The sequence below is a fragment of the Apus apus genome, chromosome 3 (assembly GCF_020740795.1).
Source record: "Apus apus isolate bApuApu2 chromosome 3, bApuApu2.pri.cur, whole genome shotgun sequence".
NCBI lineage: Eukaryota > Metazoa > Chordata > Aves > Apodiformes > Apodidae > Apus > Apus apus.
Window position 1 is genome coordinate 99,713,206 of NC_067284.1, and position 15,586 is coordinate 99,728,791.

Consider the following 15,586-nt stretch of genomic DNA (forward strand, 5'->3'; position numbering starts at 1 on the left):
AAATTATTTCTAATATCCAGTCTAAGCCTCCCCTGGTGCAGCTTCAGGCCATTTCCTCTGGTCCTGTCATTATTCACCTGATGGAAGAGGCCAACTCCCGCCTCCCTACAACCTCCTTTCAGGTAGTTGTAGAGAGCAATAAGGTCTCCCCTCAGCCTCCTCTTCTCTAAACTAAACAATTCCAGTTTAGTAGTATTCAGATAAATCTGGATTTTCAGACAAGTGCAATTTGTTGCATTTATGTAATGCCTTCAAAAAACTGGTTGAATAAATGTTCCCTGAGGCAAATATCTTGGGTATACTCCTGACTTGCTTTCTTTAACTGTCCTTGTGAGTGGCAGTTGGAACTTAGCCCCTCTAGGCTTCTCTGGTGCCATTATGGTGCTTAAAAATTACTAGTTAATTTAAAATAATGTACATATAAACACAAGGTAAAGAATTAAAAAAGATAAGAACTACAGCAGACAAATTCTGAGCTCAAGCTGAAGCTAGTTGTTGCTGGGTTTTGACGAGATTTTTATTGCACTGCGTGCTGCTAGCAAGAAGCCAGTGATTGGGCTTTGTTCTGAAATGACCATATTACTTTTTTTCATTTTTGTTTTTGGTCGTTTTAACATCAACATAGAATTTCCTGATTTATTTTAATAAATAATTTGTCTTGTTTAATTTGATGGTTATAACAAAACCTGAGCAAGAAGCAGTTATTTCCAAAGACTTTCTTTAAATACAGAACACAACAACTACAAGAAACAGTGAATAATTATTAGCAAGCAGTGAATCAACCAATTATCTAAATGTCTAAAAATCTTCCTTGCATTCACATGCCACAATTTTGCTTGTCAAGTGAAGTCACTGATACAGACTAAGGCAAATATCCAATATGGTGCAAGAAGAGGTCCACCATTTACATTACTCTAAGACAATGTGGCCTTTTTATTTGTTTCAGAATTTGTATATCAAAGTAATGTGTGACCGTGTAGATGATGTTGTCACCTCCGATGTCAGAGTAAAAATTAAAGAGAGAAATTGCCAGGGGGAAAAAATGGAACCTAAAAAATTAAGTAGATATTTAGATTTGGTGCAATTACAGTTTGCAAGATGGTTAAGGATTTCAAAGGCAGATAGAAGGCAGCAACAGAAGTGTCTAAAAAATGTGTTTTCATGTAGAAAAGAGAGGAATAAATCCATGAACTTTGTGGATGCTGATATCTCTTAAGGATACCACACTCCCCCTAGGGACAAGTTCGGGGTTTTGACTCTCTTCTTCCGTGGCTGGGTGTGTGTCTGGCACTTGTTTAGTTCCCAGCATAAGAAGGTATTGTAGTGACAAGTACATAAGGAGAGACTGTTAAGCAGTGAGGTCCTTCACTGTGCACTCCTTGTACCTATCAACAAAACAGCTATTCTAAACTGCTGCTGCTGCTGCCTTTGAAAATGCCACCACTAATGTGCATGCTGTCAAAGGGGTTTGTTGCTAATTAGTCAACTTTATTATTGGAGGTATCAGCGAAGTGAGCTATGTGACAATATAGTTTAATTACTATGAACTATCCTGGGACAATGGCTGGATGCTTTCATAATAAATCAATTGGTATTTTTATTTTAAAAATCAAGCACATTTATTTTGTGTTTGTGAATAACATTCATCTGCCACTACTGAATTTGATTAGTGTGGAAAAAGTTGACATTGTAACTGATTTTCTTTGGAAAAAACTCCACCCAAGTACCTTAGCTCTGTGGGACAGTATTTAAGCGATTGTGAAACTGAAATATTTGTTGAGTAGCCCTTGTGTTTACGTTTCTGATTGGCTTTTGGTTGTAGATATCCATGCACATTATTAATTTATTTCATTAATTAAAGGGCCGTCTTTCCCAGTGTTACATTGCCATTTCAGTTTTGCATCAACTTGTAGAGATCAGTGTAGTCTCTGGAATGTAAAATGGACTAAACCTTCAGTGAGTATTTCCCAAATGTAAATTTGAGGCTAGAAAGCTCTTTCTGTTCTATTTGGTTTTCTTGGGGTGTTTTGATTAGGGATCAGAGTACGAAAGTACTGAAGCTCAGTGATTTAAAGGATCCATTGTGCATTGTCCCTAACAGATGTTCTAAAATAACATCAGCATGCATATAAATGTAACTTCCTGTAGAGCTTTTCTCATTCACCATTTTTTCATATAAATTTCTACTCTGATTTCACTCCACAAAAGTAACAGCAAAAGCATTTCCAGAGGAATTGCTATTAGACAGGTGAGTGCTATGTAAGTTAAAGTGATCCATATATGCCATTGCTGTTACCAACTGATGGCAAGTCCCATCAGTGTTGTATCAAAATATGATTAAGTAAACGATTTTCTTAGGAGTGATTACTTCAGTCAGTGAAATTGAACATCTGAGCTAAGGATAGCTTTTATGAATCCAATGAATTTTGGATAAAAGATCTTTTATTATTATGCTAAATTATCAGACATTCTGAATGGACCATAAAATATTTAATACCATGGTTTTGTTTTCTTTTGTACATGAATACATTATTCTCAGCAAACCATCAGGATTAAACTGCTGCATCTTAGAGGAAAGTAAATACTTTTTTGTAATATAAGGTTTTCCTTATGTGGACTTCTAAAAACCTCATTTGTTTTCCAAAATGTTCCAAGAGCAACCGACTTCTGAAAGTGCCATTTGTCAGACAAAATTTTGAGAAGCTTGAATAGATGTGGTAATATAATGACATCATAGTCTTACAAAAAGCTGTAATTGTCATCATTATAAAAATGTGCAGATGTGTTTATCTCTACATAGTTGCTCAGTGTGCATCTATGACAAAGGACTTTGTTAGTCCTATGTTGTATTGCTACTATCAAATGTAATCTTAAGTAACGCTGGCCCAGTTGGTTAAGTTGTGATGTGATTTTGTGACTGGTGCAAGGCTTGAATCACAGGCTGTGTTGACTCTTCCCAGTCCTAGGATGCATGTTTACATGTGTTAAATACAGATGGTAACATTCAGTGGATGCCTTAGGTTTTTAGCTTTGCCCTATAATGCTTCACTTGAATGGGATGGAATAATCAGCAAGTGAATTCTAAATTGTGCACATTGGAATCTCCTAGTAACGTGACCTAGATATTTTTGCACCTGTAGACTTTTTGTCTTTGAGACCTGCTTTCACATTAAGCTTTGGAAAGTGTATGTTGGTGTGCAGTGATCCAGTCATGCAAAGGAAAAAGGAAGCAGTTCGTAAATAATAAAAATGTTTCTGACATCACAGTGCAAGCAGATGAGACAAGCTGCAAATTGAAGGACTAATTGAAGGCCTACAAATGTTACGTGTGAAAATGCTTTTTTGTTCTTTGTAAATTATAAAACTTTTAATAAAAGTTTTGAAGGAGGAAGGAAAGCATTGGGGTCATTTTGTATGTGGTTTCCTGTAGTAGTTGAAAAATGGAAGCTGAACATTTAAGTATTTAAAGAGTCTACATGCTGTGCTGTGGAAAAGTAAAGATTTGGCTCTTCAGTTCTGACCAGCAAGGAACATGTTTCCTTCTGGCTTCTGAAGGAAACACAATAAGACCATTGCTTATTAAAATGGGAAATGTTCTCAGTTTTGTTTTTATTTGAGATATACAGTGGTTAATGTTTCTTAAGCAAGTTTTCAAATGTAAAGGTTTCAGGGAAGATAAAAATAGAAATGTCTAAACTATCATGTAACTTGTATGTTCCTCTGTCATCCAGTTAGCATATATTATTAGATGGCTTTTAATGAGAGCACCGAGTCATGCTGACAGCTTGCTGCTTCCAAAATGACAGTGTATGGACTTTATTCTCCTTTTTTCCCCACACTTATTTGATTCTCTCCTTTGTGCCTTTTCACACAACCCTTAGTAACACAAAGCCATGGGTAAGTCAGTTTTTCTCACTAAGCAATGAACAAAGTAATTCTATTTTTTCTTTCCTTCCATGTCAGGGGACTGACCTGACTCATCAGCAGCTTAGAGAATGAAAGAAGGAAGTGGGATGCAGTGGCAGGAGAGGCAGCATGTGGCCATTTCTTTCACAGCTGTTAAGCTTTTAGATTGGCTTGCTTGAAGCCTCACCCCTTATGATTTGGTTATGGGGGTGCTGTCTGTCATCAGAAATCATTATCCAAGTTTAAAGTTGCTGATCACTCAGAAAAGGCTAGTAAAACAAAGTTGCAGGTTTACTGACAACTCTTGAGGTTTCTTGTCTTTAGTTGTCTGCAGTCTTTACACCAGCATTTTTAAGTCTCCATTTACCCATCTTTTCTTTTAATTAATACATCAACTTGTAAACTGTTCACACATTTTGCCTTTGTTTGCTTCAGCTTTTGTTCTCAGACCCTGAAAAATTAGGTTGGTGTTACCGCTAAGCTGAATTAACACTTAGCTGTTCTTGAAACGGTCATTTCATCCCTCCTGTGGGTTTGTGTTCTCACTGCTTCACTTGAGCCAGCTTTGGAGTTTGTCCAATACTGTAACAAGCTGGTGTGGGGAGGCAGGCAGCAGAAAAGTAACCATAGTTTTAAGCTCACCTGGGTGAGCTGGTGAACGAGTTTCCCATGGGGTAAAATGAACACCAAGCTTGGCCTAAAGATTTAGAGCCATAAACACACAGGCAAAGAGGTTGTTCACAGGACTGCTAGATGGGGAGAAGCTGGGTCATCTGTTTTAGCAGTACTTCTCAATTAGGTAGATATGACTGTAAAGTCATACCACATTCTGAAGGCAAATACCTTGCTTCTTTTGCTTAAAATTGAAAGCAGGAGGATGATCTATCAAAACTTTTCTATCTGTGGGTTGCTTCCATAGACAAACTTTTCAGCCCTTGCAGCTTTCTTGTTCCTTCATTAAGAGTTCTAATACACTTAATATTAACAAGAGTTTGTGTTACCAGTGGGTTTATTCTTTTAATTTCTCTCAAATATTTTTACATTAATCTTGAATACAGCAGCACGTTAACTACACCATATATATATATACCTGTATGTATATATATGTATATATATATATATATATATATATACATATACATATACATGCTCTTATATATATATATATATATATAAGAGCTGCAATCATCACCTCTAAACAACCTGTTACTCTTCATACCAATCAGTTGTGTTTATATTTGCTTTGCATTTTAAGTTTATGAGGGCTGGAATTCCCATTTTTTTCTCAGCATCAGTAGTTTTTAATTTCTCAGTGAAGCTAAATCTCAGTTTTGCTGCCAACATTGTCCAAGCCAAGTCAGGCAGGGCTCTTTTTCCAAATCATTGATTCAGTTTGCAGGCATCTGGAGTGCTGGAGGTGAACCTTAAGACATTGTTATTTCTTCATTAATACTTATTAGCTATGTCTTGTTGTTAGGAAGAAGAAACAGCTCTAGATTTAAGAGTCTTTGTTTTCTTAACAGCATTAGAAGATTCTGCTTAGTATGTATCTGTTAATTTTACTAGGGTTGGCTGTTTTCTCTTGAATTGAGTACTAGTCAGAGCAGCTCACAAGCTCTATCTTTAACTTGGTTTTACATATTTGTGCTCTGCTGAGCAGAATAATCCTTTGCTTTTGATACACTGTTTTGTGGCATATAGCATAGAAGACACATCTTTTTCTATTTTATGACTGAGAAAAAATGAGACCCAGTTTATTTGTTCCTAACACTCATGAAAACCATTTAATACTTCTTGCTTTTCATTAGAGTTGATTCAAAACTTAACACAGTAGCAGTGTTTTTCATATCCAACTAGGCTTTTCTGTCCATTTCTACTTTTAGGTAGTTACTTAGTTTAACAATGACTGTTAAGTAGTGTATTAAAGAAGTAGAGCCTTTCAGTTCACCAAGAAAGTTTGAAGACAGAAATTGGAGAGGAGTGACATATAGGTTAAAAATATTAAATCACTCTTTGATAAGGAATGCATGTGTGTGTGTATATATATGTGTGTGTTTTTAGTGGGATGGGTGTGTGTGTGTTTTCATGTTTGTCTACATTTATCTGAATCTATTGAATAGGTGTCTACATATATCTAAATACTGTTTTGTGGCTAGAAACTAAGCTTGATGTCAATAACATTTGATTCCTACTGTGTCAGCATAGAAGAGAATGAATGTGTATACCTGGAATTCAACTTCTAAAGACGTCATGATTTGATTTTTTAATCTGAAGTTGTAGGATACAAAGGTATCCTAGGATTATGCTCTTCAAAAGGCTCTGTAACTGTTTTTCTTTTTGTTGTTATTTGCTCATGTGTTGTATTAAGTACCTGTTAAATGAAGTAAAGTGTTTATCAGAACATAAGGTCTCATTCAGAAGCACAAATGGAAAAATAAGTCCTGTTCAAATGCAATATCAACTTATTTTGGGAAAAAAAAAAACTGTATTGCACTCAATAAAGGTAGTATCTCCTATCCTTTTAAATACCAAAGTGTTTAATTGTTGGTATGCTTAGCAGTATTCATTAAGCCAAAGTATTTCTGAAGCCTTATCCTAAGAAAGTTCAGTAACTTCACCTTGAATAACCCAATTGGAATTTGAAACAGATTTATGGCAGAAACAAGGTGTGCCAACAGCTGTCACACAAAGCCATTAAAAAATACCCCGAAAGTCTGGTGAGCTCAGAAATCTGTTATTCTTGTTGTTTGGACTTTTTTCTTAAAAAGAAGATAGTGCTAAATATAATGTCAGTCTTTGACATACAGTCATAGCTAAAATAACCTCTCGTGTGCTTGGACAAATGTTCCTCTTTAATATAGGGCTTAAGGACTTTAAATCTAAAGCTTGCCTCTCCTGTGGAATTCCAAGTAGTTTGGTATCATATGTCAGTGGAGGCATAAAAGTCACAGAAAACAAAACAGGATTTGGACAAGCATCAGAGAGAGAGTCAGCATGAGAGCATCTGTCTTCTCTTATGATCTTGGATTAGTTTTAAAAATTTATAATTCTGTCAGTGTGATCTCTCCAAAGCAAAATTATGAAATGCTGTTTTATTTCCTGACAATTCCTCTGTTTGTTTTCATTACCTTGTGTACTGGGATGGGAAGGGAGGGTTGAAGTTGCCTGAGGAGAAGCAGAGTCAACTGTTTCCTCTGCTGCTTTCCCCCATGTTGAGGACACTTATTTCTAACCCACCCTGGCCTTTTTCTATCTCTTGGATAAGTTAATATCTTAGGGAAATAAAAGGAAAAGTTTGGTTTAGTAAAAAAGAGCAGGGAACCTATGGTGCAAAGCGTAGCAGAGCATTCAGACATGTACAAATTTTTTATACCATGTGGTTTATAGAAAGTTCCTGGAAGATTGAATAGATTATACAAAACAAAATGAAACCAAGACAGGTGTAGGCAAACTTTGCAAGACTGAAATTTAATATTTGAAAAATTGTTAATGTGAATTATTATGCTATTTTTAATGGTTTTGTATGGCAGTGTCAAGTCTTAAGTGGAAAAATAGATGGTCTGGAAGGGAGAGTATTTTAAGTGAAGCAATAAAGTGGGAGGGTATAAATTTCAGATATGATAATGGATGGGTGAAATTATAATAGACATAAGTCACAGGTGTGATCATGACAGATATAAATAAGACAACATAATAAACTCTAGTTTTGAGTAGAAAAATCACTGGAAGAAAAAAAAACCGCTTATTTTGAAAAAATTAAACACAATTGAGTTGGTACTGCTGCATGTGGCAGTGGATAAATATATGCTTATTGGTTTGACTGCAAAATGGCAAAATTTATCACAATAATGCTGTTAATTGAACAGGACCTCACCTCAGCCATGCTTTGATTTCTTTAAAAACTGTAAGGTTTCATTAAAATACTCATTTTTTTTTTTCCTTTCTCTTTTTCTTTCTAAATAAGAATTTCTCTGTGGCTAATTTGCAAATGCCAGTTAAATAATGAGTTTTAATATAGTATTCAGAGAACTTTTCTCAAGTAGCATTTTATTAATGGTTTTCCATTTTTTTTTCTTCTGCCTCTCATTTCAGAACGGTTTGATCACCACTGTCCCTGGGTAGGCAACTGTGTGGGGAAAAGAAACTACAGATTTTTTTATATGTTTATTTTATCTCTGTCCTTTCTGACAGTCTTTATATTTGCATTCGTTATCACCCACGTCATCCTTCGTAAGTATGCTGATGAAATCAGATTACGTATGTAGCCATTTGCTTGAGTTTTTTATTTTTAAGTTAATATTTTGATCATTTAGGGTTTATTTATTTGGTTTTTTATTTATTTACCTTTTCTCTTGAGGCTTCACACTCCCCAGTGAGTCCCGTTCTGGTCTGTAGTAGACCTTGGTCATGGTAGTCATTGATCCAGTACTGGCTTTATCTTAATACAATGTTAATGTGCTCTCTTTTTTTTTATCCCTTTATGGACAGTTTATTGGAAAAGCAGCACACATACTTTAAGTACACAGATAGTATTTTCCCAAAGAACTTTTGTGTGTTTTTTAACTGTAAGCATGGGTCACTTTCCATCCAAGCAAATAGGTAAATTACTTGGGAATAGATTCGTGCTATTTTACACTTTTTGTTGTCTGCTGTTTAGTTTTACATTTTCTCTACCCTAATTTAACACAAGTTACTTTCATTTGCATAGACATTCTGGGAATAAGCAATTTATAATGGAGTGAATCAGATAAGCTATGGGAAGACAAATATTCTTGAAAGATTGAGTTTTATTTGTGTTTGGATTGGGTTTGAGGAGGGTATTTTCAAGATTCTTGTGGGTAGTGGGGGGTTTTTTCCACACACAAGTTATTTTAGCTCTTGTATGATGATTTCTAATTTATGGTGGTAGGTTGTATGATTTGCCTTTAAAGAGCTTCTGTATGCTGTGGGGTTTTTTTAACCCACTGCCATTAGGAAGCTTAATGTTCTATCTTTTCACTAATTGCATAGGATGTTGCCTTGAACAATACTTCTTTAGTAATTTTAGAAATGTGATTGTTTTTATTTCTTTATATTCTGTATTACAATGGATACCTGATACAAGTAATAACTTCAGTTTATAACACATTTATAAAACTAACTTAGTATCTAGAGAATATTTAGAGAAAGTTTTGGTGGAAAATAGGCCAAATTGTTCTCAATTTCCTAAATTGCTTACACTGTGCAGAGAAAATTTGTATTTAAGAAAATTCTCATCCTCTTATTTGTGCTTCACAAGAGAAGGATAAGAGGACTGAGCAGCTCTCCTATAGCTCAGAAATCTAGAGAAATCTAGCATGTGTACTAGAGCTATGGGCACTTTTTATTTTGAGGGAGTTGGGATCAGCAAGTTGTTCTCATTGGCATGTACAGTGTTTCTAATATCAGTTGAAAGAGCAAAGAAGTACATGTTATTTAAAAGGGTAAAAATAATTATTGGGAAGAGAACACATTCCTTTAATGCTCAAATGCTTGAGATGTATTTGGGCATACATGAGCATATCCATGCACACTTCTTACATAAAAGAAGGAACATCTTTTTATCATCTTGCATTGCTAGGATTCAGAAGTTGAAAACATCAGTCTGACAATATAAAGCTACTTTTGAAGCTAGCCCACCTATATTTCTTAATTTCATAAACAATACTATGCTTTTTTGCACTTCTCAGCATATAAATTACTCATATGCCAATATTTCATGTTCTGTATGTCAAGTGGATTTTAACTTTATAGTGTCAATACCTAATTCTAAGTACAAATTAGACCAAGAGCAGATAAATTAATTGTGCCTCTGTGTGGTTGAGCAGCACTTTAGCACTGTGTAGGTGTTAGAGATAATGTATAGTAAATGTTAAATGCTGACCTAAATATATCAGCTGTAAAACATTATCCCCATGGAGGTTTATCTACCTTGGATGAGACAGGAAAACTCCTCCTAGTTCTAAGACTGTTCCTCAAAGGCAATGGTAGCAGGTATGAATGAACTGTGATTAGTTCCTTGGTGTGTCTTGGCTACATTTGAGCTTCAAGCCCAGTTTTCAAATTTATCTACTATAGTCTTTACTGTGTCCAAAAATAGAGTTCTTTACAAATAATGTTTCTGTATCATATTGATTACTCCAATCTCTCTGTGCCTACAATGCTTCTAGAATTTCTCTTTTCTACCTTTCTAGTAAGTTACCACTCAACCGTTTTTGTTCTGTTCTTTTGCAGCCCTGTGGTTCTTCAGCTATTGCTAACCATTAAGCAGGATTCTCAGTTACTTAATCTGAACATTTGCAGTTGGCATAGAGTGTTTTGTGTTAGCTTGTCTAAATAAAGTCTTAGTTTTTAGGCTTGGGACTATGATGTTCTTGCAGTGTTTCAAAGTCAACCATATGTATTTCCACCCGTTCTGGCAAAATTCTTGATTCTAGAGGAAATCCTGCTGAGTTACTCAAATCCTGGTTTTCGCTCTTCTAAAAATGATTCTAGCAGGATTACCTTCCCATCAGCAACACTTTATTCTAGATATCCTGTGTTAGACTGAAAGCCTTTTGACAATATTCATTTAATAAGGTACTGAGGGATATTAATAGCAACTTCTAAGCAATGACATTTTAAAAAATCCTTTGTTTCACCTTAATTGGAAATCTACCCTTCCCAGGATTAAGAATCTTAGCATATAGTATTACTAAAGATGATAAAATTACTTTGTAAATCAGATAATTTTGAAAGTATTGTCTTGCATTTTCTTCCATCTCCCCGAGCTTAACACATTTTCAATAGCAGTGCCTGTCTGCACAGTTACTAACCTCTGTTTGAGGCATCAGTATTTCAAGTGTATGTTGCATTTCCCCTTCTGATACTTTGGGAACTCCCTGTAAGAGTGTGACCAGCAGTAAGGAATAGAGATCACACCTACCTGCTGCCATTGCCATTAAGGATCCTAAAAATAGTAAGAAGGTAGGGCAAGTTTCACTGGTCTTTTACCTTGAGAGGTAAGAACCAGTTATGAGAATCTGAAAAGGCTCAGAAACCAGGTAAGTAACTTCCCTTTTGAAAGGCAAACAGTAAAATTGACCAGGCAGGTCTACAGAATATAAGTGTGTAAACATATATCTTTTTCTTTTTTTGTTTTTAAATACAAGATTCTTCTCCCTTCATACAATTGTTCAGATCAGTTTAGCTAGGGGGAATTTTTTGCTGTGAGAGAGACTTTCAACCTGATCCGTGAAAATAATTTAAATTATAAAATGCAAACTGTGTGCCTTGTGTAACATTGAGTCAGTTTCTACAGACTAATTCACTTGTTGCATATTTATCAGAAAATTTTCAAATTGCCCTTTTTGATCAATATCTCATTTGTGTGGAATCCAGGTGGATGCTTCAGTATCTGCAGTTTATTGAGCTCTTTTCATCTAGTAAATATGCACCTGTTAGAAAAACCTTCTGTGCAGGTGCAACAGAAGGAATATACTCTATAGAGAAGATTGGCTTCTTCCAGATCAAAGGAAGGAAAGTTGAGAATCTGGATTTATAGTATAAATTTTCCAAGGAAAAAAATAATAAAAATTTCAAAGTTAAAAAGGAGCTTATAGTTTTTTGTTTCTGTATTAGGTCTGGAAAGAACAGGAATAATCAGTAATCTCATTCATGGGAAAGTATACATGCATCAGTTTACTATGTGTGAGAAAATACCCTGCAGATGTTAGACCTGATAACTTTCCCAAAGTTGTTTTTCTGGTGTTGCTGCTGAGCAAAATAATCTCAGATTTATATTAGTAAATCTGCTCTATGTTTATTCAGTTTATCTTCAAATATTGATTGTGTTAACTAGGCTGAAAACAACCTATATTCCAGTTTCTTATTCAGCTGGTAATTTTGGGTTCTGTTTCCACAGGTTCTCAACAAACAGGGTTCCTCAATGCCCTGAAGGACAGTCCTGCAAGATATCCTTTCACTGAAATAAATTGTAGATTTTGTTGCAAAGTGTCATCTGAGATGTGGTTTTGCTTGTTCTCTTGCTATTATTTGATATGTACAATTGGGTCTTTATCAGTTAAGGTTTACATCACTTCATGCGCTACAGGATTTCTCACCCCATTTTGGATGTAGGAGGGAGACTGTAGCTTGGGATGGGTTTTATTCTTCGTCTTTTGCAGAGCAGTACTCTTGACAAAGGTCTAGTTTCCGTGTGTGATGGAATTCATAAATAAATCTCACTATATCTGTCCTGTGGTTTAATTTAAAATATTAAATAATTCTTCTGCTTCTACAACAGAAAGTATCCAAAATGGCTGATTCTTGCCAGGACAGAAAAAGTAGATTGTGGAACAACTGAAACCATAAGCTGTCCTGGAAGAGTTCAGTTTCTCAAAGTATTCTTACATTTATTTACTGTTTTTAGTGACATAATTTTCAAGTATCAGCTTCTGTTAACTTACATAAAAGCATATGCATGCATTGACAGGGACTGCTGTTGTTGTTCAGCCTGGAGAGGAGAAGGCTCTGGGGAGACCTCACTGTGGCCCCTAGATATATAAAAGGGGCTCACAAGAAAAACAGAGATTTTTATTTACAACTTATTTTTTTCTGACTTTTTACTGGAGTCTTTAGTGATAGGACAAGGGACGGTAGTTTTAAACTAGAAGGGACATATGTCTCTGCCCATGGTGGAGGGGTTGGACTAGATGATCTTTACGTGTTCCTTCCAAACCAAACCTTCCTGTTATTCTGTTCTGTAAATACTCGTAGGGCAAGAGGAAATGGTCTAAAGTTGCACCAGGAAGGTTTAGACTGGATATTAGAAGAAACTTCTCCACTGAAAGGTTAGCAATCACTGAAACAGGCTGCCCAGGGAGGTAGTTGAATCACCATCCCCGGAGGTGTTTAAAAGACGTGTAGATGTGGTGCTTAGGGACATGGTTTAGCACTGGACTTGGTAAAGTTAGGTTAATGGTTGGATTCAATGATCCTAAAGGTCTTTTCCAACCATAACAATTCTGTGATTCTGTATTCTTTTTGTTACCCCTCAGGAGTTTTCTGTGTTTTCTCCTCGGTTGGAATGCAAAAAGGCTCCTCCTATCTGAAAGCAGCTAACAAAATGGAGAGATCAGAAGCTGACATAATTTCTGTTTAAGTTTCTTCCTTACATTTCTCTACAGACTGTAAGCTTCCTACTCCTTATGTATATATTTTGAATGGTTTGTGTCTGAATAAGCAACTTGCACTTCTTACAAATCTACTATAAAAAGAAGTTTTCTTTCGTACTTCTGCTGAGTAGAAGTCATCTATCCATTGTGCCTCACAGGGTTTGTGCTTTTTCACAGAAGGGTAGAAGGAAAAACTCTTACTCTGTCATTTGTAGTTTTGCATAAAAACAGACTTCTCTTTCCAGGTAGTTTTTCCAAGTATCAAATTCTCCAAATTCTGCAGATACGATATTTTTTTTTAATGTGCATGTATGTGTTCATCAAGTAGAGTCATGGAGCTTTAAACTCCCTTTTTAAGCAAGGCCATTGTTCTGATATAATTTTATTGTACAAATCATTTCACAAAGCACAAATAAACTGTTATAAATAGCACAACAGCTTCCAGTTAAAACAATTACAATCACTTTTTTACAGAAGATGATTCTTTCAAACTATTTTCAAGCTGAGAATAGCTTTCAGTTGTCCTTAAATCAAAGGTAATTGATTTTGCATTTGAGGATCCTTGTACAGGAACAATGTACTACTTATTCATAATTTGTATTCAGAGATGGGCTGATTTGAAAAGCTCAGTTGTACATCTTGTATAAATGGCCTGTTTTGATAGTAGTATGTTAGACAGCTTAACAGCTTGGTTACAGTCCTTAACAATGAGAAATAAAAATGTCGAAGTAGGATTGGGAATGCTGGTTTGGGGCAAACTAGTCAATTCAGGCACAGAGAACATTGTTATTTCTATCTTGCTAACAACCCTGTGTGAGATACTGTGGGAGTGTTATACCATATAATGCTAGAAAGTTATACTTATATTGAGAATATATATTTTTTTATTTATTTTTAGTAATGGACTCATGTTTAATGAATGCACTTGCGTTAATCTAACATGAACCATCCCTGCTGTTATAGAGGTCTTTGCATCTTGGTGTGGGGAACTGAAAGAAGTTGATTTCTTCAGGAAAGAAGTCCCTTTCCTACCTGTTTAGTCGTTGCCAAGAGAGGTACTCTTGGGTTTGATCTTCCTGTCACCCACCAGAAATGTGATTTCCTGTTATCAATTTACTTGTCTTAATACAAGTGTGATTACTTTTACAAGGTGAATGTGAAAATTTGTATTTCATCAATTAAGATCAAAACCACACACTGTAGTTTTTGATCTTTTTCAGTCTGCAGACCCTTAGGCATTTGGTGGTGCAGATGCTGTTCACTTAAGCCTACTGACCGTAGGCTTGCTTTTCTGAATTTAATTTTTACTGACCCTGTTTGAAGTACTCCAAAGATCTCAAGGGATTTGCGGACTAGCAGTCAATTACCCTGAATTTTGTGATTGTGACTACTTGTTATTGGATATAATTTATTATTTTTTTTTGCATATATTTCCTTGACTTTCATTTACTGTGCTGGAAGCTGTGGTGTGTTTTTTCTCAGTATGGTCTATTGTTGGACTCTCAGGTTTTCACACGTATTTGATCAGCTCCAATCAAACAACAAATGAAGATGTAAGTTCATAGTGTATTTCTACATATATGTTTCTAAATAGTAGCAAGGAGGAGGTTGTTAATTCTAATGTTAGGCAGTTTTTCTCTGCAAGTTGTAAGAGAAGTCATACCTGCCTGCATAATTTTTAGGATGCCTCAGCAGGAAAGATGGAAATAATCTGGTCATGCTTGATTCAAGATATCAGAGAGATCTTTTGTACTATATTTTTGTGTGACTTAAGGATGTGCTGGTTACATAGTGACTCAAACCACAGGACCTGTATCTTGAAACAGGAAAATATAGAAGAGAGGATGCAAAGACACAAGTATATTTTATACATTTCAGTTCAGTAGAAAATTACTAAATAATTTTCAATATCTCTCTTTTCCTAGAAGTCCTAAATATTCTTTGACTCAAGAATTGGCTACTGTAAAATTTTCAGAGTTTTTTGATTTCTCAAAACAAAAATTTATTCCTCTATTTTATTTTTCCATTGAAATTTCGTGTCCACTCTGAGGTGTAAAAGTGAGAGAGAGCCAACCCTATCCTGGGCTGCATCAGGAGAAGTGTGGCCAGCAGGGCCAGGAAGGTGATTCTGCCACTCTGCTGTGGTCAGACCACACCTGGAATACTGGGTACAGTTCTGGTGACCTTAGCACAAGAAAGATATAGAGATGGTCCAGAAAAGGGCTGCAAAGATGGTCAAAGGCCTGGAGCACCTCTGCTATCAAGACAAGCGGAGAGAGTTGGGGCTGTTCAGCCTAGAGAAGAGAAGGCTCCAGGGAGACCTTATAGCACCTTCCAGTACTTGAAAGGGGCTACAGGAAAGCTGGGGAGGGGCTTTTCATCAGAGAAGATAGTGATAGGACAAGGGATAATGGTTTTAAACTGAGAGAGGGGAGATTTAGGTTAGATATTAGGAAGAAGTTCTTCACTATAAGGGTGGTGAGGAACTGGAATGGGTTGCCCAGGGA

The 15,586-nt window shown here is 35.8% G+C and overlaps 2 protein-coding genes across 14 annotated transcripts in view; both read left to right on the forward strand.

Moving 5' to 3' along the window:
- Positions 1 to 15,586, forward strand: part of LOC127383389 (sorting nexin-9-like) — a 625,662-nt gene that overhangs the window by 498,896 nt on the left and 111,180 nt on the right. The window lies entirely within an intron of this gene.
- The window catches only part of ZDHHC14 (zinc finger DHHC-type palmitoyltransferase 14), a 96,438-nt gene that overhangs the window by 68,061 nt on the left and 12,791 nt on the right, over positions 1 to 15,586 (forward strand). For 12 of the 13 annotated variants that reach the window (XR_007889182.1, XM_051616283.1, XM_051616282.1 and 9 more), the window contains 3 exons: positions 7,999 to 8,136; positions 11,828 to 11,876; positions 14,530 to 14,632. Coding sequence is in view for 12 of the 13 variants with exons in the window: in XM_051616283.1 (XP_051472243.1) it covers positions 7,999 to 8,136; positions 11,828 to 11,876; positions 14,530 to 14,632 (290 nt within the window). In the remaining variant the exon portion in view is untranslated. The remainder of the gene's footprint in view (positions 1 to 7,998; positions 8,137 to 11,827; positions 11,877 to 14,529; positions 14,633 to 15,586) is intronic. The other variant, XM_051616275.1, reaches the window with a different exon arrangement.